Source organism: Heterodontus francisci, chromosome 7 (assembly GCF_036365525.1).
Source record: "Heterodontus francisci isolate sHetFra1 chromosome 7, sHetFra1.hap1, whole genome shotgun sequence".
Lineage (NCBI taxonomy): Eukaryota > Metazoa > Chordata > Chondrichthyes > Heterodontiformes > Heterodontidae > Heterodontus > Heterodontus francisci.
Genome location: NC_090377.1, coordinates 72,651,049 through 72,669,625, shown reverse-complemented (window position 1 = coordinate 72,669,625; position 18,577 = coordinate 72,651,049). Strand labels below are relative to the sequence as shown.

General features: G+C 44.0%; 1 protein-coding gene across 5 annotated transcripts in view; it reads right to left on the bottom strand.

Moving 5' to 3' along the window:
- Positions 1–18,577, bottom strand: part of metap1d (methionyl aminopeptidase type 1D (mitochondrial)) — a 185,487-nt gene that overhangs the window by 16,688 nt on the left and 150,222 nt on the right. For 3 of the 5 annotated variants that reach the window (XM_068035408.1, XM_068035413.1, XM_068035412.1), the window contains one exon: positions 12,191–12,288. In XM_068035408.1, the coding sequence (XP_067891509.1) occupies positions 12,191–12,288 (98 nt within the window). Of the gene's footprint in view, positions 1–1,733; positions 4,879–11,829; positions 11,899–12,190; positions 12,289–18,577 lie in introns of those variants that run through there. The other 2 variants (XM_068035409.1, XM_068035410.1) reach the window with 2 other exon arrangements.

Sequence of the window (18,577 nt, the reverse complement as noted above, 5' to 3'; positions counted from 1 at the left end):
AGTTCATGGAGTGCTGAGAGTATAGCAGGCTTGGCACTCGTGATTATTTCAGCGGTAATGCCGTCCTTTCCAGGGGCTTTTCCACTGGCTAGAGAATCAATGGCATCACCGAGTTCTGTTTTTGTTGGCTGTTCGTCCAGCTCATCCATGACTGGCAGAGACTGGGCTGCATTGAGGGCGGAATCAGTGACAACATTTTCCTTGGAGTACAGTTCTAGGTAGTGCTCCACCCAGTGGTCCATTTGCTTGCATTGGTCAGTGATCGTGTCCCCTGATTTAGACTTGAAGGGGCGGGGGGCGATCTTCTTGATGGCCCAAAAGCTCTCTTAATGCCATCATACATTCCTCTGATGTTTCCGGTGTCGGAGGCCAGCTGAATATGACTGCATAGGTGTTGCCAGTAGTAGCCAGGTGTAGCCAGCGCCTGGCTATTCTTTGTGCAGTGCTTCTGGCTACTTTCAGTGCTACGGATGTTAACTCGCTGGGGGCTTTCTTGTAGTTCAACAGTGCAGTGCGCTTAGCAGTTAAGACAGGTTCCAGCTCTTCAAAGTGAGATTGAAACCAGTCTGCATCCTGCTTTTCACGTTTGCCAAAGGTGGTCATTGCTGAGTCATAGATGGCATCTCTGATGTGGGCCCACTTCGTCTCTGTATCCCCTGTAGGAGTGTTTTGAAGGGCTTTTACAAGTGAATTTCGAAACTTATGTAACAGCTGTGGATAAGAAATTCTGATAGTGTTGTTGCGCAGGCAACCCTTCTGCTTGGAATGATGTAACTTCTTTGGTTTGAGTCTAACTTTGCTGCACACCAGGGAGTGGTCAGTGTCGCAGTCCGCGCTGTGGAAGCTGCATGTGATGTGGACATTGTTTATAGAGGCTCACCGTGTGACGATGAGATCCAGCTGGTGCCAACGACGTGGTCTTGGGTGCCTCCATGAAACCTGGTGACAGGGTTTAGTATGAAAGAACGAGTTGATGATGCAGAGATTGTGATAGGTACACAACTCCAGCAGTCTCTGTCCATTCTCATTCATCCTTCCAATGTCATAGCGCCCAAGGCAGGAGGGTCATGAGTCATGGTCGGCCCCAACCCTGGCGTTAAAGTCCCCCAGCAGGAACAAATGTTCAGTATTAGGAATGCTACTAATGATATTATGGAGTTCCTCGTAGAACTGGTCTTTAACTTCATGTGGGGAGCAGAGTGTTGGTGTATAGATGCTGAGTAGGTGTACTGGACCAGAGGTGGTGAGCAGTCGGATGGACAGTATGCGTTCCAAGCCATTTGAAGGTGGCTCTATCATGCTGAGCAAAGAGTTTCTGATGTCGAAGCCCACTCCATGCTGTCTTGGTTCTTCAGGATCCCTACCCTGCCAGTAGAAGGTGTAGTCTTGCTCTCTTAGAGATCCACTCGCAGGGAGGCGTGTCTCCTGAAGTGCTGCAATGTTCACATTGAGTCCACTGAGCTCATTGTTAATGATGGCGGTCTTCCGAGCGTCATTGGTTACTTACCTATACCAGCTACTTACTTGTTCTAAAGTTATACTTTTCTTAATTACACAGATATGATCCCCAGTGTCAGATTATGAGTTAAGAGAAAAGACTGGAAAAATGTAGGCTTTTTAGCCTTGAAAGAGGTGATTAAGAGGGGATCTCACTATAGTACATCATAGTGAAAGGTACAGAAAAGCTAAATGTGGAACACTGCTTCAAGTTAAACCATGTAAGGAGATCAAACTGGTAAAATGCAAATTTAATATTGATGCTTGGAAATTCTTCACATGAAGATCAATAAATACAGACAGGTCAGAACAACTGAGGCAGAAATTCTGGAATCACAGCGATAACTGATCGGGACTGTAAGTTTGGTCTGAATGGAGAAGCTAAATTGGTCTGAATCTGCATCTATTTTGAGATTATATAACATAGATTAATAAAATAGAAACCCCATGTACCAAAACACAAAAGTCTGGAAATTACTGTAAGCAGCTACCTTATGAGCATTCAACTTCTTGCATTATACTGCAGTTAACAAAACATGTATTCACAGTCAGGCACGGTGGGTCAGGCCAACATGGTGTATGAGTGCCAATTTGCAATTTAGCTGTTATACTACAAAATTGGCACCAGTGTGAATTTGGCACTACACTTGTAGTAAAATCAGCATAAACATTTTAAAATCAAAACAGGCATCACCATTAACTTCTACAGCAATCAGAAAGCAGAAACATCTGATCTGTTAATATGTCCAAGTCCTTTAGATCATTTGAGATTACCTCAACAACTTGAGGTAACAAAGCAGGAAAGAAATCTGGGACTTTTGCTGGCTAGGTCATTAAAGCTATCGGTTCAATGTTTGTGGGTGCTCAAGAAAGCTAAGGTGTGATTTATATCAAAAGAGGCAATGTTGAAATTATATCTGACCTTGATGAAGCCCTATATCTATGGTACTGAGCATGGTCTTGGCCTCCATAATACATAGTACTACTGGAAGCAATCCAGAGGAAAGAACAAAGCTGATTCCTGAACTAAAAGGGCTGAGTTATGAGAAAAGATTTTCCATTCTGGGCCTTTACTTCAGGAGAGGAAGAGAGACATGATAAAGTTTTAAAAAAAGATTTTCAAAGGTACGCTGAATTTGGACTTAAGAAAGTTCTTTTAGGCATAAAATTAGGGGACTTGAGGGCACTGTTTAAAATAAAGAGGGTCAAAGAAAAATACAAATGCCTGGATTTTAGAAGTTGGGGGGTGGTGGTGGTTAGATGGCGAACTGTCAGTCTTCGCCATAATTACCTCTCTGAAACTGACCGCAACTTCAGGATGTAGCATATGCGCAGATTAGCGCGGAATCCTGAAGTTGCGGTCTGTTCGTCAGTGCTCCACCACAGGCTGCACTGAGGCCCCCCACTCCCCAGAGCCAGCAATCATTGAAATCAGTGAGAACTTCAACTTGCCCACTCCCACATCGCTGTTAGAAATCCCATAAAAAGTTACACCCTGTTCACTCATGTGTAACTGGGTTTTTAACGACGATGTGATTAATAACATTTGATGAACAGCATTGGCCCTAAAAAAACAATTTTATAATCGTAGAAAGCTGTTAAATGATTAATTAGCAGATTTTTAAAACTAACATTTTTAATCATTTTTAAAAAGTTTTTTCAAAATATTTTAGCTTCTACCTTCACCTCATGAGTATGTCCCAATCTTTAATATGTTCTACATAAACATTTTTAAAAGTTATTTTATTTTACTGCTTTTTGTTTCCTGGTTGTGTGTCTGTGAAAATCCTTTAATGTGATTGGCTGCTTGGTGACATCACTCCAGCTCTGCGCTGGGAATTCCCCAGTAAAGAATGCTGTAATCAGTTGCAGTATCAGTGCACTTTATTGACCAAGGTATAGAATACAAAAGCAGGGATGTAATGCTGGAACTGTATAAGACGCTGGTTAGACCACAGCTGGAGTACTGCGTACAGTTCTGGTCACCACATTACAGGAAGGACATAATTGGTCTGGAGAGAGTACAGAGGAGGTTTATGAGAATGTTGCCAGGGCTAGAAAGTTGCAGCTATGGAAAGATTGGATTGGCTAGGGTTGTTTTCCTTAGAACAGAGGAGGCTGAGGTGTGACTTGATTGAGGTATACAAAATTATGAGGGGCCTAGATAGAGTAGACAGGAAGGACCAGTTTCCCCTAGCAGAGAGGTCAATGACCAAGTAGCATAGATTTAAGGTGATTGGCAGAAGGATTAGAGGGGACATGAGGAAAAACTTTTTCACCCAGTGGTGGTGGGTGTCTGGAATTCACTGCCTGGATTGGTGGTGGAAGCAGAAACCCTCAACTCATTTAAAAAGTACCTGCACATGCACCTGAACTGCTGTAACCTGCAAGGCTACAAACCAGGTTCTGGAAGGTGGGATTAGATTGGGTGTCCAGTTTTTGTTTAGGCACGCAGACATGATGGGCTGAATGGCCTCCTTCAGTACCATAACTTTTCTATGGTTCTATGCACAACAACAGAGGTAAAATTCTTGCCAGATCTCTCAGCGAGGCTTACTTTGCAGTCTGCAGCGACGCAAATTTTAGGTCAAAATTCAGACATTTGATTACCAATGGTAATGATGGAAAAGAAAACCATGGCGGGTTTTAAAAAAGGAACAGTTAAATTCCTGTTAGTAAAATGGATACGAGGTTATTAGTTATAGAATCAGGTTAGGAAGGGTAGGCTAGGTCAGCCAAATGTCTTCTCCTGCTCAAAATATTACTATGTTATTTGTAAACTCTGGATTACTTTTTACAGTAGCAGAGATTATATTATAATTTATTTTGCAAATAGTAAAACAAGTTATATAAAATAGAGCTCATACTACCATATCGATAATAGGACAAGAAACACACATATCCAGCTTTTATTCAGACTAGCATGTAATAGGAAGTAAAAACACAGAATTCTGAAAATACAGAGCAGATGTGTAGCTATCTAAAAAGAGAAAAGATTAATGTTCTGTTTAGAGACCCTTCATCAGAGCCATTCTGCAGTTTTTCTTTTTATCTCATCCATATAATGAGAATGGCTGTAACAGTATTTAAAGTCCTAAATAAAGTGTGGTTTACTTGGTTAACATAGAGCTTCTGGCTTACTACATCTATACACCATTATTTCCTGCAATGTAAGGTATAAGGCAGCAACAGTTCTCCCATCTCCAGGGTGCAGATGTAATATTGTTCTGGAGCAAAGTAATTAGAAGTTTGAGTAAAATGCCAGGTGCTGCTGAATCACATTTTTCATGCAGAGTGTTTTGCAGTGTCTGGGCTGTTCAACATGTCCTCATCAGGAGGTGACAGAAGGATTTGTGTGGGGAGGTCTTCTATTAAATTTGTCTGAAAACAAATTACCTTTTACAATACAACTCTGAAATTGCAAAAACTGCACATTTTGCTTTTTACAAAGACAATTAAGTGAACAAATTTCACCTGCCCCCAGCGCATGCATATGCTGGCTTTCCCAATAACATCTACCATGAATTACAGTTGCTGGCTTGCTGTGTGTAAACACATTGTAATTTGTATCAGAAGATTCAATTTGCGTCAGCAGGATGCAAATTCATTCCACACCAATCATGGAAACCATGTACAAGTAAAGATTTTGCCAAACAATTCCTTCTCTCTGAATTTCATGCAAATGTATTTGATTCTACATTATTTAATAGCTCACAAATGTGATTCAGGTTATTTGACTAATGTTACTGTTGGCTTCACAAAGCAGTAAAGGGTGGCCCAATATTAATCTGAGCGCAAATAACAAGCCAAGAGTAGTCCATTCATGTATTTATGACTTAATCCTGTAAAGTCTGAGATTAAGCCAGACTGTTCACAAACTTGGCGTCACATCTGACCCCGAGATGAGCTTCCAACTTCATATTCGTGCCATCACTAAGATTGCCTATTCCACCTCCATAATATTGTCTGACTTCGCCCCTGTCTCAGCTCATCTGCTTCTGAAACCCTCATTCATGCCTTCATTACCTCCAGACTTGAATCTTCCAATGCACTCCTGACTGGTCTCCCACATTCTACCCTCTGTAAACTTGTGGTCATCCAAAACACTGCTGCCTGTGTCTTAACTCGCACCAAGACCCGCTCCCCTATCATCTCTGTGCTCATTGACCTACAGTGGCTCTCAGTCAAGCAACGTTTTGATTTTAAAATTCTCATCCTAGTTTTCAAATCTCTCCATGACCTTGCCCCTCCCTATCCCTGTAATCTCCACCAGCCCCACAACCCTCCAAGACATCTGCAATCCTCTAATTCTGGCCTCTGGTACATCCCTGATTTTAATTGCTCCACCATTGGTGGCCGCACCTTCAGGTGCCTAGGCCCCAGGCTCTGGAATACCCGCCCTACACCTTTCTGCCTTGCTTTCCTCCTTTAAGACACTCCTTAAAACCTATCTCTTTGACCAAGCTTTTGATCACCTGACCTAGTATCTCCTTTATATAAAAGCAAAATACTGCGGATGCTGGAAATCTGAAATAAAAACAAGAAATGCTGGAATCACTCAGCAGGTCTGGCAGCATCTGTGGAAAGAGAAGCAGAGTTAACGTTTCGGGTCAGTGACCCTTCTTCGGAACTGACAAATATTAGAAATGTCACAGGTTATAAGCAAGTGAGGTGGGGGTGGGGCAAGAGATAACAAAGGAGAAGGTGTAGATTGGAAAAGGCCACATAGCTGACCAAAAGGGTGTGGAGCAAAGGCAAACAATATGTTAATGGTGTGTTGAAAGACAAAGCATTAGTACAGATAAGGTGTTAACGGACTGAAGATTGAACAGCAAGTGCAAACATGAAAAAAAACAGTGGGTAAGCAAACTGAACAAACTAAGATGAAATGAAATAAATGCAAAAAAAAAAGATTGTAAAAAATGTCAAAAAGAAAAAATAACTAAAAATGAAAGTAAAATGGGGGGCTGTCATGCTCTGAAATTATTGAACTCAATGTTCAGTCCGGTAGGCTGCAGTGTGCCTAATCGGTAGATGAGATGCTATTCCTCGAGCTTGCGTTGATGTTCACTGGAACACTGCAGCAATCCCAGGACAGAGATGTGAGCTTGAGAGCAGGGGGGAGTGTTGAAATGGCAAGCAACTGGAAGCTCAGGGTCCTGCTTTTGGACTGAGCGGAGGTATTCCGCAAAGCGGTCACCCTGTCTGCGCTTGGTCTCCCCAATGTAGAGGAGATCACATTGTGAGCAGCGAATACAGTATAATACATTGAAAGAAGTACAAGTAAATCGCTGCTTCACCTGAAAGGAGTGTTTGGGGCCTGGGATAGTGAGGAGAGAGGAGGTAAATGGGCAGGTATTACACCTCCTGCGATTGCAGGGGAAGGTGCCATGGGACGGGGACGAGGTGGTGGGGGTAATGGAGGAGTGGACCAGGGTGTCGCGGAGGGAACGATCCCTTCGGAATGCTGACGGGAAGGGAGGGAAAGATGTGACTGGTAGTGGCATCACGCTGGAGGTGCCGGAAATGGCGGAGGATGATCCTTTGGATATGGAGGCTGATGGGGTGGAAAGTGAGGACAAGGGGAAACCTGTCACGGTTCTGGGAGGGAGGGGAAGGGTTGAGGGCAGAGGTGCGGGAAATGGGCCGGACACGGGTGAGGGCCCTGTCAACAACAGTGGGGGGGAATCCTCGGTTGAGGTAGCATCATCAGAGCAGATGCGTCGGAGACGGAGAAACTGGGAGAATGGAATGGAGTCCTTACAGGAGGTAGGGTGTGAAGAAGTGTAGTCAAGGTAGCTGTGGGAGTCAGTGGTCTGATAATGGATATTAGTAGACAACCTATCCCCAGAGATGGAGACAGAGAAGTTGAGGAAGGGAAGTGTCAAAGATGGACCATGTAAAGGTGAGAGAAGGGTGGAAATTGGAAGTAAAGTTGATAAAGTTTTCCAGTTTGGGGCGGGAGCAGGAAATGGCACCGATACAGTCATCAATGTACCGGAAAAAGTGTTGGGGGAGGGGGCCTGAGTAGGACTGGAACAAAGAATGCTCGACATATCCCACAAAAAGACAGGCATAACTAGGACCCATGCGGGTACCCATAGCGACACCTTTTACTTGAAGGAAGTGCGTGGAGTTGAAGGAGAAGTTGTTCAATGTGAGAACAAGTTCAGCCAGGCGGGGGAGGGTGGTGGTGGAAGAAGCGGAGAGCCCGCAAACCGTCCTGGTGGGGGATGGAGGTGTAGAGCGATTGGACGTCCATAGTGAAGAGGCGGCAGTTGGGACCAGGAAACTGGAAATTGTCAAAATGACGTAGGGCGTCAGAAGAGTCACGGATGTAAGTGGGAAGAGACTGGACCAGCAGAGAAAAGATAGAGTCAAGATAGAAAGAAATAAATTCAGTGGGGCAGGAGCAGGCTGACACAATGGGTCTGCCGGGACAGTCCTGTTTGTGGATTTTGGGAAGGAGGTAGAAGCGGGCTGTCTGGGGTTGCGGGTCTATGAGGTTGGAAGCTGTAGAGGGAAGATCTCCAGAGGAGATGAGGTCAGTGCCAGTCCTTTGGACGGTGGCTTGATGTTCGGTGGTGGAGTCATGGTCCAGAAGGAGGTAGGAAGCAGTGTCTGTGAGTTGGCGTTGAGCTTCTGCAAGGTCTCCTTTGGTGGCTTCCTGTCATACTTTGCTTTACAATGCTTCTGTAAAGCGCCTTGGGATATTCTATTACATTAAAGGTACCATATAAATATATGTTGTTGTAGTTGTTTTGCATAATCCCCATTCATGTTAGTTTTTCTAAAAAATTGTAATTTATAGGAAGTAAGAACACAGAATTCTGAAAATACATAGCAGATGTGTTGGTATCTAAAAAGAGAAAAGATAAACTAATGTTCTGTTTATAGACCTGTCATCAGAACCATTCTGCAGTTTTTCTTTTTATCTCATCCATATAATGAGAATGGCTGTAACAGTATTCAAAGTCTTATATAAACTGTGGTTTACTCAGTTAACATAGAGCTTCTGGCTTACTACACCTATACACCATTATTTCCTGCAATTTTAAATATGCCTGCAGGGCTGGCTGTCCTTTAAAAAATTGCTTTAACTAAAATATTTTCTGACAGTAGGAATCTTGTGTGGCGAGTGGCAATATTTTAACTATTTGAATTTGTAAAATTAGTGAATACCATTAACTTGTGCACAGTAACTGTATTTAGTGAGTAGAATGCAAGGTGAGCAGTTTTGAGCATTCTGTATAATGAAGTTTTGCAGCTGGCACATGCCTGACTGGCCCACAAGTTGCAAAGCATGCTGATTGGTTGCTTTCCGATGAATGTGAATTTTGAGCCAAGCATAAGAGGAATTGTTTGATTATATTTCAGAAAACTTTCCATTGAGAAAATGAATTAATCACATTCATGAAAGAATCTTTTCAGCAGACATCCCTGCTTCCCCTACTGCTCTATAATATATAATAAGCATATTAATAGTTAACAATTCATAAAATAAATCACAATACTTACTTACTTACAATTTTTTTTCTTTCCATCCTTGATGGCCATGCCTTCAGTTGCCTAGGCCCTAAGCTGTGGAATTCCCTCACTAAACTTCTCTGCCTCTCTCCTCCTTTAAGCCACTCTTTAAAACCTACCTCTTTGACCAAGCCTTTGGACACCTGTTATAATATTTCCTTATATGGCTCAGTTTCAAATTTTGTTTGCTCATTGTTCCTGTGATAGCGCTACATAAATACAAGTTGTTGTTGTTGCTATAAATATATCCATTTAATCTTCTAATACTTCCAACAATTTTCCCCTTTCTCAAACTGCCAAGCTTGCTTCTGTTGAATACTTGAGGTTAAGATCTTTGGGTTGAGCTTGGGTTGTGATGTGTTCTATGTCTTATGAGTGCACTGACTGGGAGCTCAGTACTCATCAGTATTGCTTTTTTGTCTCTCAGTAGCAGTTGCAATGGTGGCCATAATGTTTTTCATCATTCCTCTTCTTTGTCCATACATCCATAATCGCAAAGCTCAGTACCCCTCAGTGCTGTTGGACTGGATTTTATAACCCCGCTGCAGAGATCGGTGGCGAGCTCAAAAAATGGCGGCCCACACGATCATGGTGGCTCATTTAAATAGCCAGGGCGGCCCGACCCGCTCTCCCCCCCCCCCAATCACGTGGAGGGGGCTGACTGTCCGTCGCCGGTAATGGCGTCAGCTGCCTGTGCGCAGGCACTGGCGCCATTTTTAAAGGGCAGCCAGCCCTGCTGGCATATTTAAATTTTTAAAGCAAGATCCCCCCCTAAAGTAAATAAATAAATTGCTTATGCCCCTTTCCCATGCCCCCAATAATTACAATAAGTATTTTCCCTTTCCCCCGCTGAAACACTTACTTTTTACATCTGACCTTCCCCCACCAAACTGCACAAAGTTTAAGGTTCAACCTTTCCCACCATCCCCTACATCCGTTACGTGTATTTGACCCAGTTCCCCCCGTTCCGCACTGATAAACTTACCTCCTCTCCCCTCCCCATCGGCGTCATGCTTCGCGGGTGGGGCGGGCCCTCAAGATCTCAGGTAAGTGTATTTAAAATTATTAATTTTACTGATTTGAATATGTTAATTTTGGTCCCATCACCCAGCGGGGAAGCCGCCACGGAGACTCGGGAGGAGTGGGCTGGGCCCTGCCGGCGTTGAAGTCCATGGTGGGCCTCATCCGCAGCCATCTTCAGGCACCTCCCACCACAGATCATGACATCGAGAGCTCCTTAAAATCCAGCCCGTTTTTTTCACCCTGGTTGGTGCATATTTGTATGCTGACTTTTCCAAACAAAACAACCTGCCTCTCAAAAACAAATGCATAGCAAATTCGAAATGAAAACCTACAGAAAATAAGAGATGAGGAAAAAGGAAGGAAAACAAATTAAAAAAGAGACAGAACGGTAAACAGAGAACACAGAAAAAGATGTACTCAGCTATAGATCGACAGACATATAAACCGGAATTTTATGACCCCCAAAAGAGCGGGCTGGTGGTGGGGTGGTGGGGCGTAAAATGGAGTGGGAGGCTGGGGGGCCCTTCACCACCCACTCCCACCTCCGTTGCCAGTTTAAGCCCCAAGCCAATCAAGGCCCTAAGTGGCCAATCAATTGCCACTTAAGGGTCTCTGCTTCCGCCACGGGTATTTTATGCTTGGCAGGAGGGCAGCTGAGGCCTCAGAAAGCCCACCTGATGAAACTAGGCGGCCTTCTGGCTGGCTGGGGGGGGGGGGGGGCGGGGGAGAGTGCCTCCTGATCGGGTACCCTGCGCCCCACGGAGGGCCGCCTCCAAAGTCCCAACTGGCCCCCTGCCCCCCTACATCGCCAGGGCCTGCCCAATTGTCCCTGGTGAGGCCCTAAAAACTTACCTTCTTTCCGGGGTCATCCTTCATCTTCACCCTGAAGCTGGGTGTAGTCCTAGCGGTGGCCACCGCTCCCGGTGGTGCTGCTGGGCCTAAGGAGTGCCGGCCTGCTGATTGGCCGGCAGCTCCATTAGGTGGACTTCCTGCCTCAAAGAGGTGGAAGACCCGCCCAAAACCAATTAAGGGCCCAGGGAGCGTAAAATCCAGTCTGGATCCCAAGGCCCTGCAAAGGCGGGCTCGCCACCAACATTTCGGCTGTGGACAGGAGCCCCCCCCCGCCACCCACCGTAAAATTCCAGTCTTAGACAATATGACACATGCTGAACAGAGACAAGTCCATTCTGTGTGTTAATAACTCTTGTAGAAGGATAGACATACAGAAAGAGGCAAACAGAAAGATCAAGATACAGAGAAAAGAGAAAGTGTTTCAAAATCATAATGGCAGTGACAAAAATGCTAAAGAAGGAAAGAGAAAGAACTAAAGAAATACAGAAAGGTAGAGATGGAAACAGAAAGATTTAGAGAATGAGAGATAAACAGATATTTATATAGAAAGATAAACAATATAAAGATGAGGAAGGCCATTCAGCTCACCTTAGCTTACCCATCCAGATAAACCCTACAGTCCCTTGCTCCCACTCCCCTCTACTCCCCTATCATGGCAACCAACTGCTTCCAAAATTGTATCAGTGTTTGTGCTTCTAGTACCAAACTTGGAAAATCATTCTGTGTGTTGATCACTCTTGTGAGGAAGAACCTCTTGCCATCAGTCCTAGAAAAGTTTCTTCCTAGTTTGAACCTGTGTCCCCTTGTCCATCAGCAATATCGTGGGTGATTGTACACAATGATCTGCAGTTGATTTGATCTTTACCTATACAATAGTCCATATCTAGTAGAATAAGACAGAACATTATATTCATAACACTTACCAGGTGTAGGAATGAAACAAGTAAGCTACATAAAATGCAAAGAGAAAATGCTGGAAATACTCAGGTCAGGCAGGATCTGTGGAGAGAAAAACAGAGTTAATGTTGACTTGAAATGTTAACCCTGTCTTTCCACAGATGCTGCCTGACCTGCTGAGTATTTCCAGCATTTTCTTTCTTTGTTTCAGATTTCCAGCATCCACAGTATTTTGCTTTTGTACATATAAAATACTATTTGGAATCCATTTAATTCTTTTCTATTCTGTACTTCAAGGCATGATTAAATAATAAAAAGAAACACTTTGGTTAAAGGTTAAGTATTTATGTAAATTATTATTGCAACCGAGCAATCACAGTGAAAAAAAACTTACCATGATGCCAAATTTCAGGATGTCCATGAAAATATGAGCCTATCCCATGGCCAATGAAATACGGGCATACTTGCAGTCCACTGGAATCTGCTATCTGGCTATAAATAATAACAAAAGAAATGATCAGTTCTGACATTAGAGTAGAAAGCTGGTTCAGAATAGAATAAAAATTAAAATAGAATAAATAAAACAATTGTCACTTTTTTTCCTGGGTTCCATTCATTCCATGCATTCCAGACATAAATGGCAATGTTTTTTTCAGGCATATGTCAGTGCTGCTAGTACCTCATTTCTACTGCTTTTTTTTTGGGGTGGGGGGGGGGGGGGGTGGGGGGAGGGTGTGAGGTGAACCTTGAATCATTCCCCCATTTCATTTTGCTAAAGCAGGTTCTACAAATCACCAACAATTGAATGCCAGCTTAAATTTGCTACACTTAATTATCAGGGAATTCAGGAGCATCTTTACTGACAACTTATAGTCCAGACTGCATGGTAAATGATTATGCTCTTGTTTACAACTGCTATTATATGTAGGTCATCTGAGGATCATGAGAACTGCATTTGTTGACCAGCATTCAGATTTTCCCTTATTTCTTCTTCAGGGGAAACATATCAATGGCAATCAGCACCTTGTTATGTGACCTTCCTGATTCCGGAAACCTACTTTCTTGGGCTTTATGAGAACGCATTAATGCTTCACCACTTTAGGGTGCAAATCATAGGCAAATATTGATTTGTTTTCTGGGTTGTTAGGACTAATTGCAAATCTGTTACATTATATTATACATCCTCCCGAACATAGTTTTTTTTAATAAAAACATTTGCTTGGAAAAATTAGTATTTCAGTAAATGTGGCATATTCTATATGTTCACATGCAGAATTAGAGCACATTATGTAACAGTGCATACAACAACTTATATTTATATAGCGCCTTTAACATAATAAAATGTCCCAAGGTGCTTTGCAAGAGCATTATAAAACAAAATATGACACAGAGTCACATAAGGAGATATCAGGTCAGATAACCGAGGGCTTGGTCAAAGAGGTAGGTTTTAAGGAGTGTCTTTAAGGCGGAAAGCAAAGTACAGTGGTGGAGAGTTTTAGGGAGGGAATTCCAGAGCTTGGGTCCTAAACAACTGAAGGTGTGGCCACCTGTGGAGCAGCTAAAATCGGGGATGCTCAAGAGGCCAGAATCAGAGCAGCACAGATATTTTGGAGAGTTATGGAGCTGGAGATGATTACCGAGTTAGAGAAGGGGAAGGCCATTGAGGAATTTGAGAACCAGGATGAGAATCTTAAACTCAAGAGGTTGTTTGGTCGGGAGATCACTGAAAGTATTTAAAGGGGAGGTAGATAGATTTTTGAAATATCGGGGAGTTGAGGGCTATGAAGAGCTGGCACGAAAAGAGGAGTTGAGGTCTAGGGCAAATCAGCCATGATCTTATTGAATGGCGGGGCGGGCTTGAGGGGCTGAATGGCCTACTCCTGCTCCTATTTCTTATATTCTTATGGCCAATGTAGGTCACTGAGCACAAGGGTGATTGAGAATGGGATTTGCTTACGGAGAGTAGAATGTAGGAGAGCAGCCAGGAGTGCGTTGGAATAGTCACATCTACAGGTAACAGAGGCATGAAGGGTTTCAGCAACTGATGAGGTGGGATGTCTCTGAACGGACAGGGGGCATTCTGAAGGGGGAGGGTGAACAGCCAGAGGTTGTGGTACACATCGGTACTAACGACATAGGCAGGAAGAGTGATGAGGTCCTGCAGGGGGAGTTTAGGGAGTTAGGTAGTAAGTCAAAAAACAGGACCTCTAGGGTTGTAATCTCTGGATTACTCCCTGTGCCACATGCCAGTGAGGCTAGAAATAGGAAGATAGTGCAGCTAAACACGTGGCTGAGCAGCTGGTGTAGAAGGGAGGGTTTCAGATATCTGGACCATTGTGTTCTCTTCAGGGACAGATGGGACCTGTACAAGAAGGACGGGTTGCATCTAAACTGGAAGGGCACTAATATCCTGGCTGCAAGGTTTGCTAGCGTCACTCGGGAGTGTTTAAACTAGTGTGGCAGGGGGGTGGGAACCAGAGCAGTAGGACAGCTAGTGAAATAAATGAGGAGGACATAGTAAATAAGGCCAGTAGGACTAAGAGGAAGAGCAGGCAGGGAGATGTTGCTGAGCACAGTGGTCTGAAGTGCATTTGTTTCAATGTGAGAAGTATAACAGGTAAGGCAGATGAACTTAGAGCTTGGATTAGTACTTGGAAATATGATGTTGTTGCTATTACAGAGACTTGGTTGAGGGAAGGGCAGGATTGGCAGCTAAATGTTCCAGGCTTTAGAAGCTTCAGGCAGGATAGAGGGGGATGTAAAAGGGGTGGGGGAGTTGCATTACTGGTTAAGGAGAATATCACAGCTGTACTGCGGGAGGACACCTCAGAGGGGTCATGCAGCGAGGCAATATGGGTGGAGCTCAGGAATAGGAAGGGTGCAGTCACGATGTTGGGGGTTTACTACAGGCCTCCCAACAGCCAGCGGAAGGTAGAGGAGCAGATATGTAGACAGATTTTGGAAAGATGTAAAAGGCAACAGGGCTGTGGTGGTGGGTGATTTTAACTTCTCCAATATTGACTGGGACTCACTTAGTGCTAGAGGGGCTTGGATGGGGCAGAATTTGTGAGGAGCATCCAGGAAGGCTTCTTGAAACAGTATGTAGATAGTCCAACTAGGGATGGGGCCATTCTGGACCTGGTATTGGGGAATGAGCCCGGCCAGGTGGTTGAAGTTTCAGTGGGGGAGCATTTCGGGAGCAGTGACCATAATTCCATAAGTTTTAAGGTACTTGTGGATAGGATAAGAGTAGTCCTCGGATGAAGGTGCTAAATTGGGGGAAGGCTAATTATAACAATATTAGGCAGGAACTGAAGAATTTAGATTGGGGGCGGCTGTTTGAAGGTAAGTCAACATCTGACATGTGGGAGTCTTTCAAACGTCAGCTGATTAGAATCCAGGACCAGCATGTTCCTATGAGGAAAAAAGACAAGTTTGGCAAGTTTCGGGAAGCTTGGATAACAAGGGATATTGTGAGCCTAGTCAAAAAGAAAAAGGAAGCATTTGTAAGGGCTGGAAGGCTAGGAACAGATGAAGCACTTGAGGAATATAAAGACAGTAGGAAGGAACTTAAGCAAGGAGTTAGGAGGGTTAAAAGGGGTCATGAAAAGTCATTGGCAAACAGTATTAAGGAAAATCCCAAGGCTTTTTATACATATATAAAGAGCAAGAGGTAACCAGGGAAAGGGTTGGCCCACTCAAGGACAGAGATGGGAATCTATGTGTGGAGCCAGAGGAAATGGGCGAGGTGCTAAATGAGTACTTTGCATCAGTATTCACCAAAGAGAAGGACTTGGTGGATGATGAGCCTAGGGAAGGGAGTGCAGATAGTCTCAGTCATCTCATTATCAAAAAGGAGGAGGTGTTGGGTGTCTTGCAAAGCATTAAGGTAGATAAGTCCCCAGGGCCTGATGGGATCTACCCTAGAATACTGAGGGAGGCAAGGGAAGAAATTGCTGCCTTTGTTTAAGAAGGGTGGCAAGGATAATCCAGGAAATTATAGGCCGGTGAGCCTTACGTCAGTGGTAGGGAAAATATTAGAGAGGATTATTCGGGACAGGATTTACTCCCATTTGGAAACAAATAAACTTATTAGCGAGAGACAGCATGGTTTTATGAAGGGGAGGTCGTGTCTTACGAATTTGATTGAGTTTTTTGAGGAAGTGACGAAGATGATTGATGAAGGAAGGGCAGTGGATGTTATCTATATGGACTTTAGTAAAGCCTTTGACAAGGTCCCGCATGGCAGACTGGTAAAAAAGGTGAAGTCACACGGGGTCAGAGGTGAGCTGGCAAGATGGATACAGAACTGGCTCGGTCATAGAAGACAGAGGGTATCAGTGGATAGGTGTTTTTCTGAATGGAGGGATGTGACTAGTGGTGTTCCGCAGGGATCAGTGCTGGGACCTTTGCTGTTTGTAGTATATATAAATGATTTGGAGGAAAATGTAGCTGGTCTGATTAGTAAGTTTGCGGATGACACAAAGGTTGGTGGAGTTGCGGATAATGATGAGGATTGTCAGAGGATACAGCAGGATATAGATCGGTTGGAGACTTGGGTGGAGAAATGGCAGATGGAGTTTAATCCGGACAAATGTGAGGTAATGCATTTTGGAAGGTCTAATGCAGGTGGGAAGTATACAGTAAATGGCAGAACCCTTAGGAGTATTGACAGGCAGAGAGATCTGGGCGTACAGGTCCACAGGTCACTGAAAGTGGCAACGCAGGTGGATAAGGTAGTCAAGAAGGCATACGGCATGCTTGCCTTCATCGGTCGGGGCACTGAGTTTAAAAATTGGCAAGTCTTGTTGCAGCTGTACAGAACCTTAGTTAGGCCACACTTAGAATATTGCGTGCAATTCTGGTCGCCACACTACCAGAAGGACGTGGAGGCTTTGGAGAGGGTACAGAGGAGGTTTATCAGGATGTTGCCTGGTCTGGAGGGCATTAGCTATGAGGAGAGGTTGGAAAAACTTGGATTGTTTTCACTGGAATGACGGAGGTGGAGGGGCGACATGATAGAGGTTTACAAAGTTATGAGCGGCACGGACAGAATGGATAGTCAGAAGCTTTTTCCCAGGGTGGAAGAGTCAGTTACTAGGGGACATAGGTTTAAGTTTAGAGCAAAGGGGCAAAGTTTAGAGGGGATGTGCGAGGCAGGTTTTTTTACACAGAGGGTAGTGAGTGCCTGGAACTTGCTGCCAGGGGAGGTGGTGGAAGCATATACGATAGCGACGTTTAAGAGACATCTTGACAAATATATGAATAAGAAGGGAATAGAGGGATATGGGCCCCGGAAGTGCAGAAGGTGTTAGTTTAGGCAGGCATCAAGATCGGCGCAGGCTTGGAGGGCCGAATGGCCTGTTCCTGTGCTGTACTGTTCTTTGTTCTTTGTTGACAGGGCGAATTCAGGTGACATTACGGAGGTGGAAATAGGCTGTCATAGTGATGGCGCATATATGTGGTCAGAAGCTTATCTCAAGGTCAAATATGACCAAGGTTGCGAATAGGCTGGTTTAGTCTCAGACTGTTGCCAGGGAGAGGGTCACTAGGGAATGGAGTTTGGAACGGGGACCCAAAGCAATGGCCTCAGTCTTCCCAATAATCAATTGGAGGAAATGGAAAGATGATTGGTTAACAGACAGGAAGCAACGAGTGGGCACTAACTGGGCATTTTCAAGTTGGCAGGCAGTAAATAGTGGAGTGCCACAAGGATCAGTGCTGGGGCCTCAAATATTTACAATCTATATAATGACTTAGATGAAGAGACAGAGAGAAATGTATCTAAGTTTGCTGATGATACAAAGGTAGGTAGAAAGGTAAGCTGTAGGGATGACAGAGAGAGGCTGCAAAGAGATATAGACAGGTTAAGTGAGTGGGAAATAAGATGGCAGATGCAGTATAATGTAGGGAAGTATGAAGTTATGCACTTTGGTCATAAGAATAGAAAAGCAGAATATTTTTAAAAGGTGTGAAACTTGTAAGTGTCGATGTTCAAAGAGACTTGTGTGTGCTTGTACAAGGAACGCAGAAAGTTAGCATACAGGTACAGCAAACAATTAGGAAGGCAAATGGCATGTTGGCCTTTTATTGCAAGGGGATTGGAGTACAGGAATAAGGAAGCATTGCTACAATTGTACAGGGTTTTGGCAAGGCCACCTCTGGAATACTGTGTGCAGTTTTGGTCTCCACATTTAAGAAAAGATACACTTGCATTGGAGGCATTTCAGCAAAGGTTCACTAGATTGGTCCCTGGGGTATCCTATGATAAGAAACTAAGTAAATTGGACCTGTATCCTCTGGAGTTTAGAAGAATGAGAAGTGCTGTCATTGAAACATATAAGATTCTAAAGGGGCTGGATAGGGTAGACACAGAGATTGTTTCCACTGGTAGGGGAATCTAAAACACTGGGGTACAGTCTCAGGATAAGGGGCCGATCATTTAGGACTCAGATGAGGAGAAATTACTTCACTCAAAGGGTTGTGAATCTTTGAAATTCTCTACTCCAGAGGGTTGTGGATGTTCCATTGTTGAATATATTTAAGGTTGGGACAGACAGATTTTTGGTCTCTCAGGGAATCAAGGGGTCTGGCAAGCGGGCGGGAAAGGGGAGTTGAATCCCAAGATCAGCCATGATTGATTTGAATGGCGGAGCAGGCTCGTTAGGCTATATGGTCTACTCCTGCTCCTATTTCTTGTGCTCTTGTGAAATATCTGCTCATCCAGTACTGGATGTAAGACAAGCGGTCTGATTTTTTAGCAAAAGTGGAGGAGTTGAGA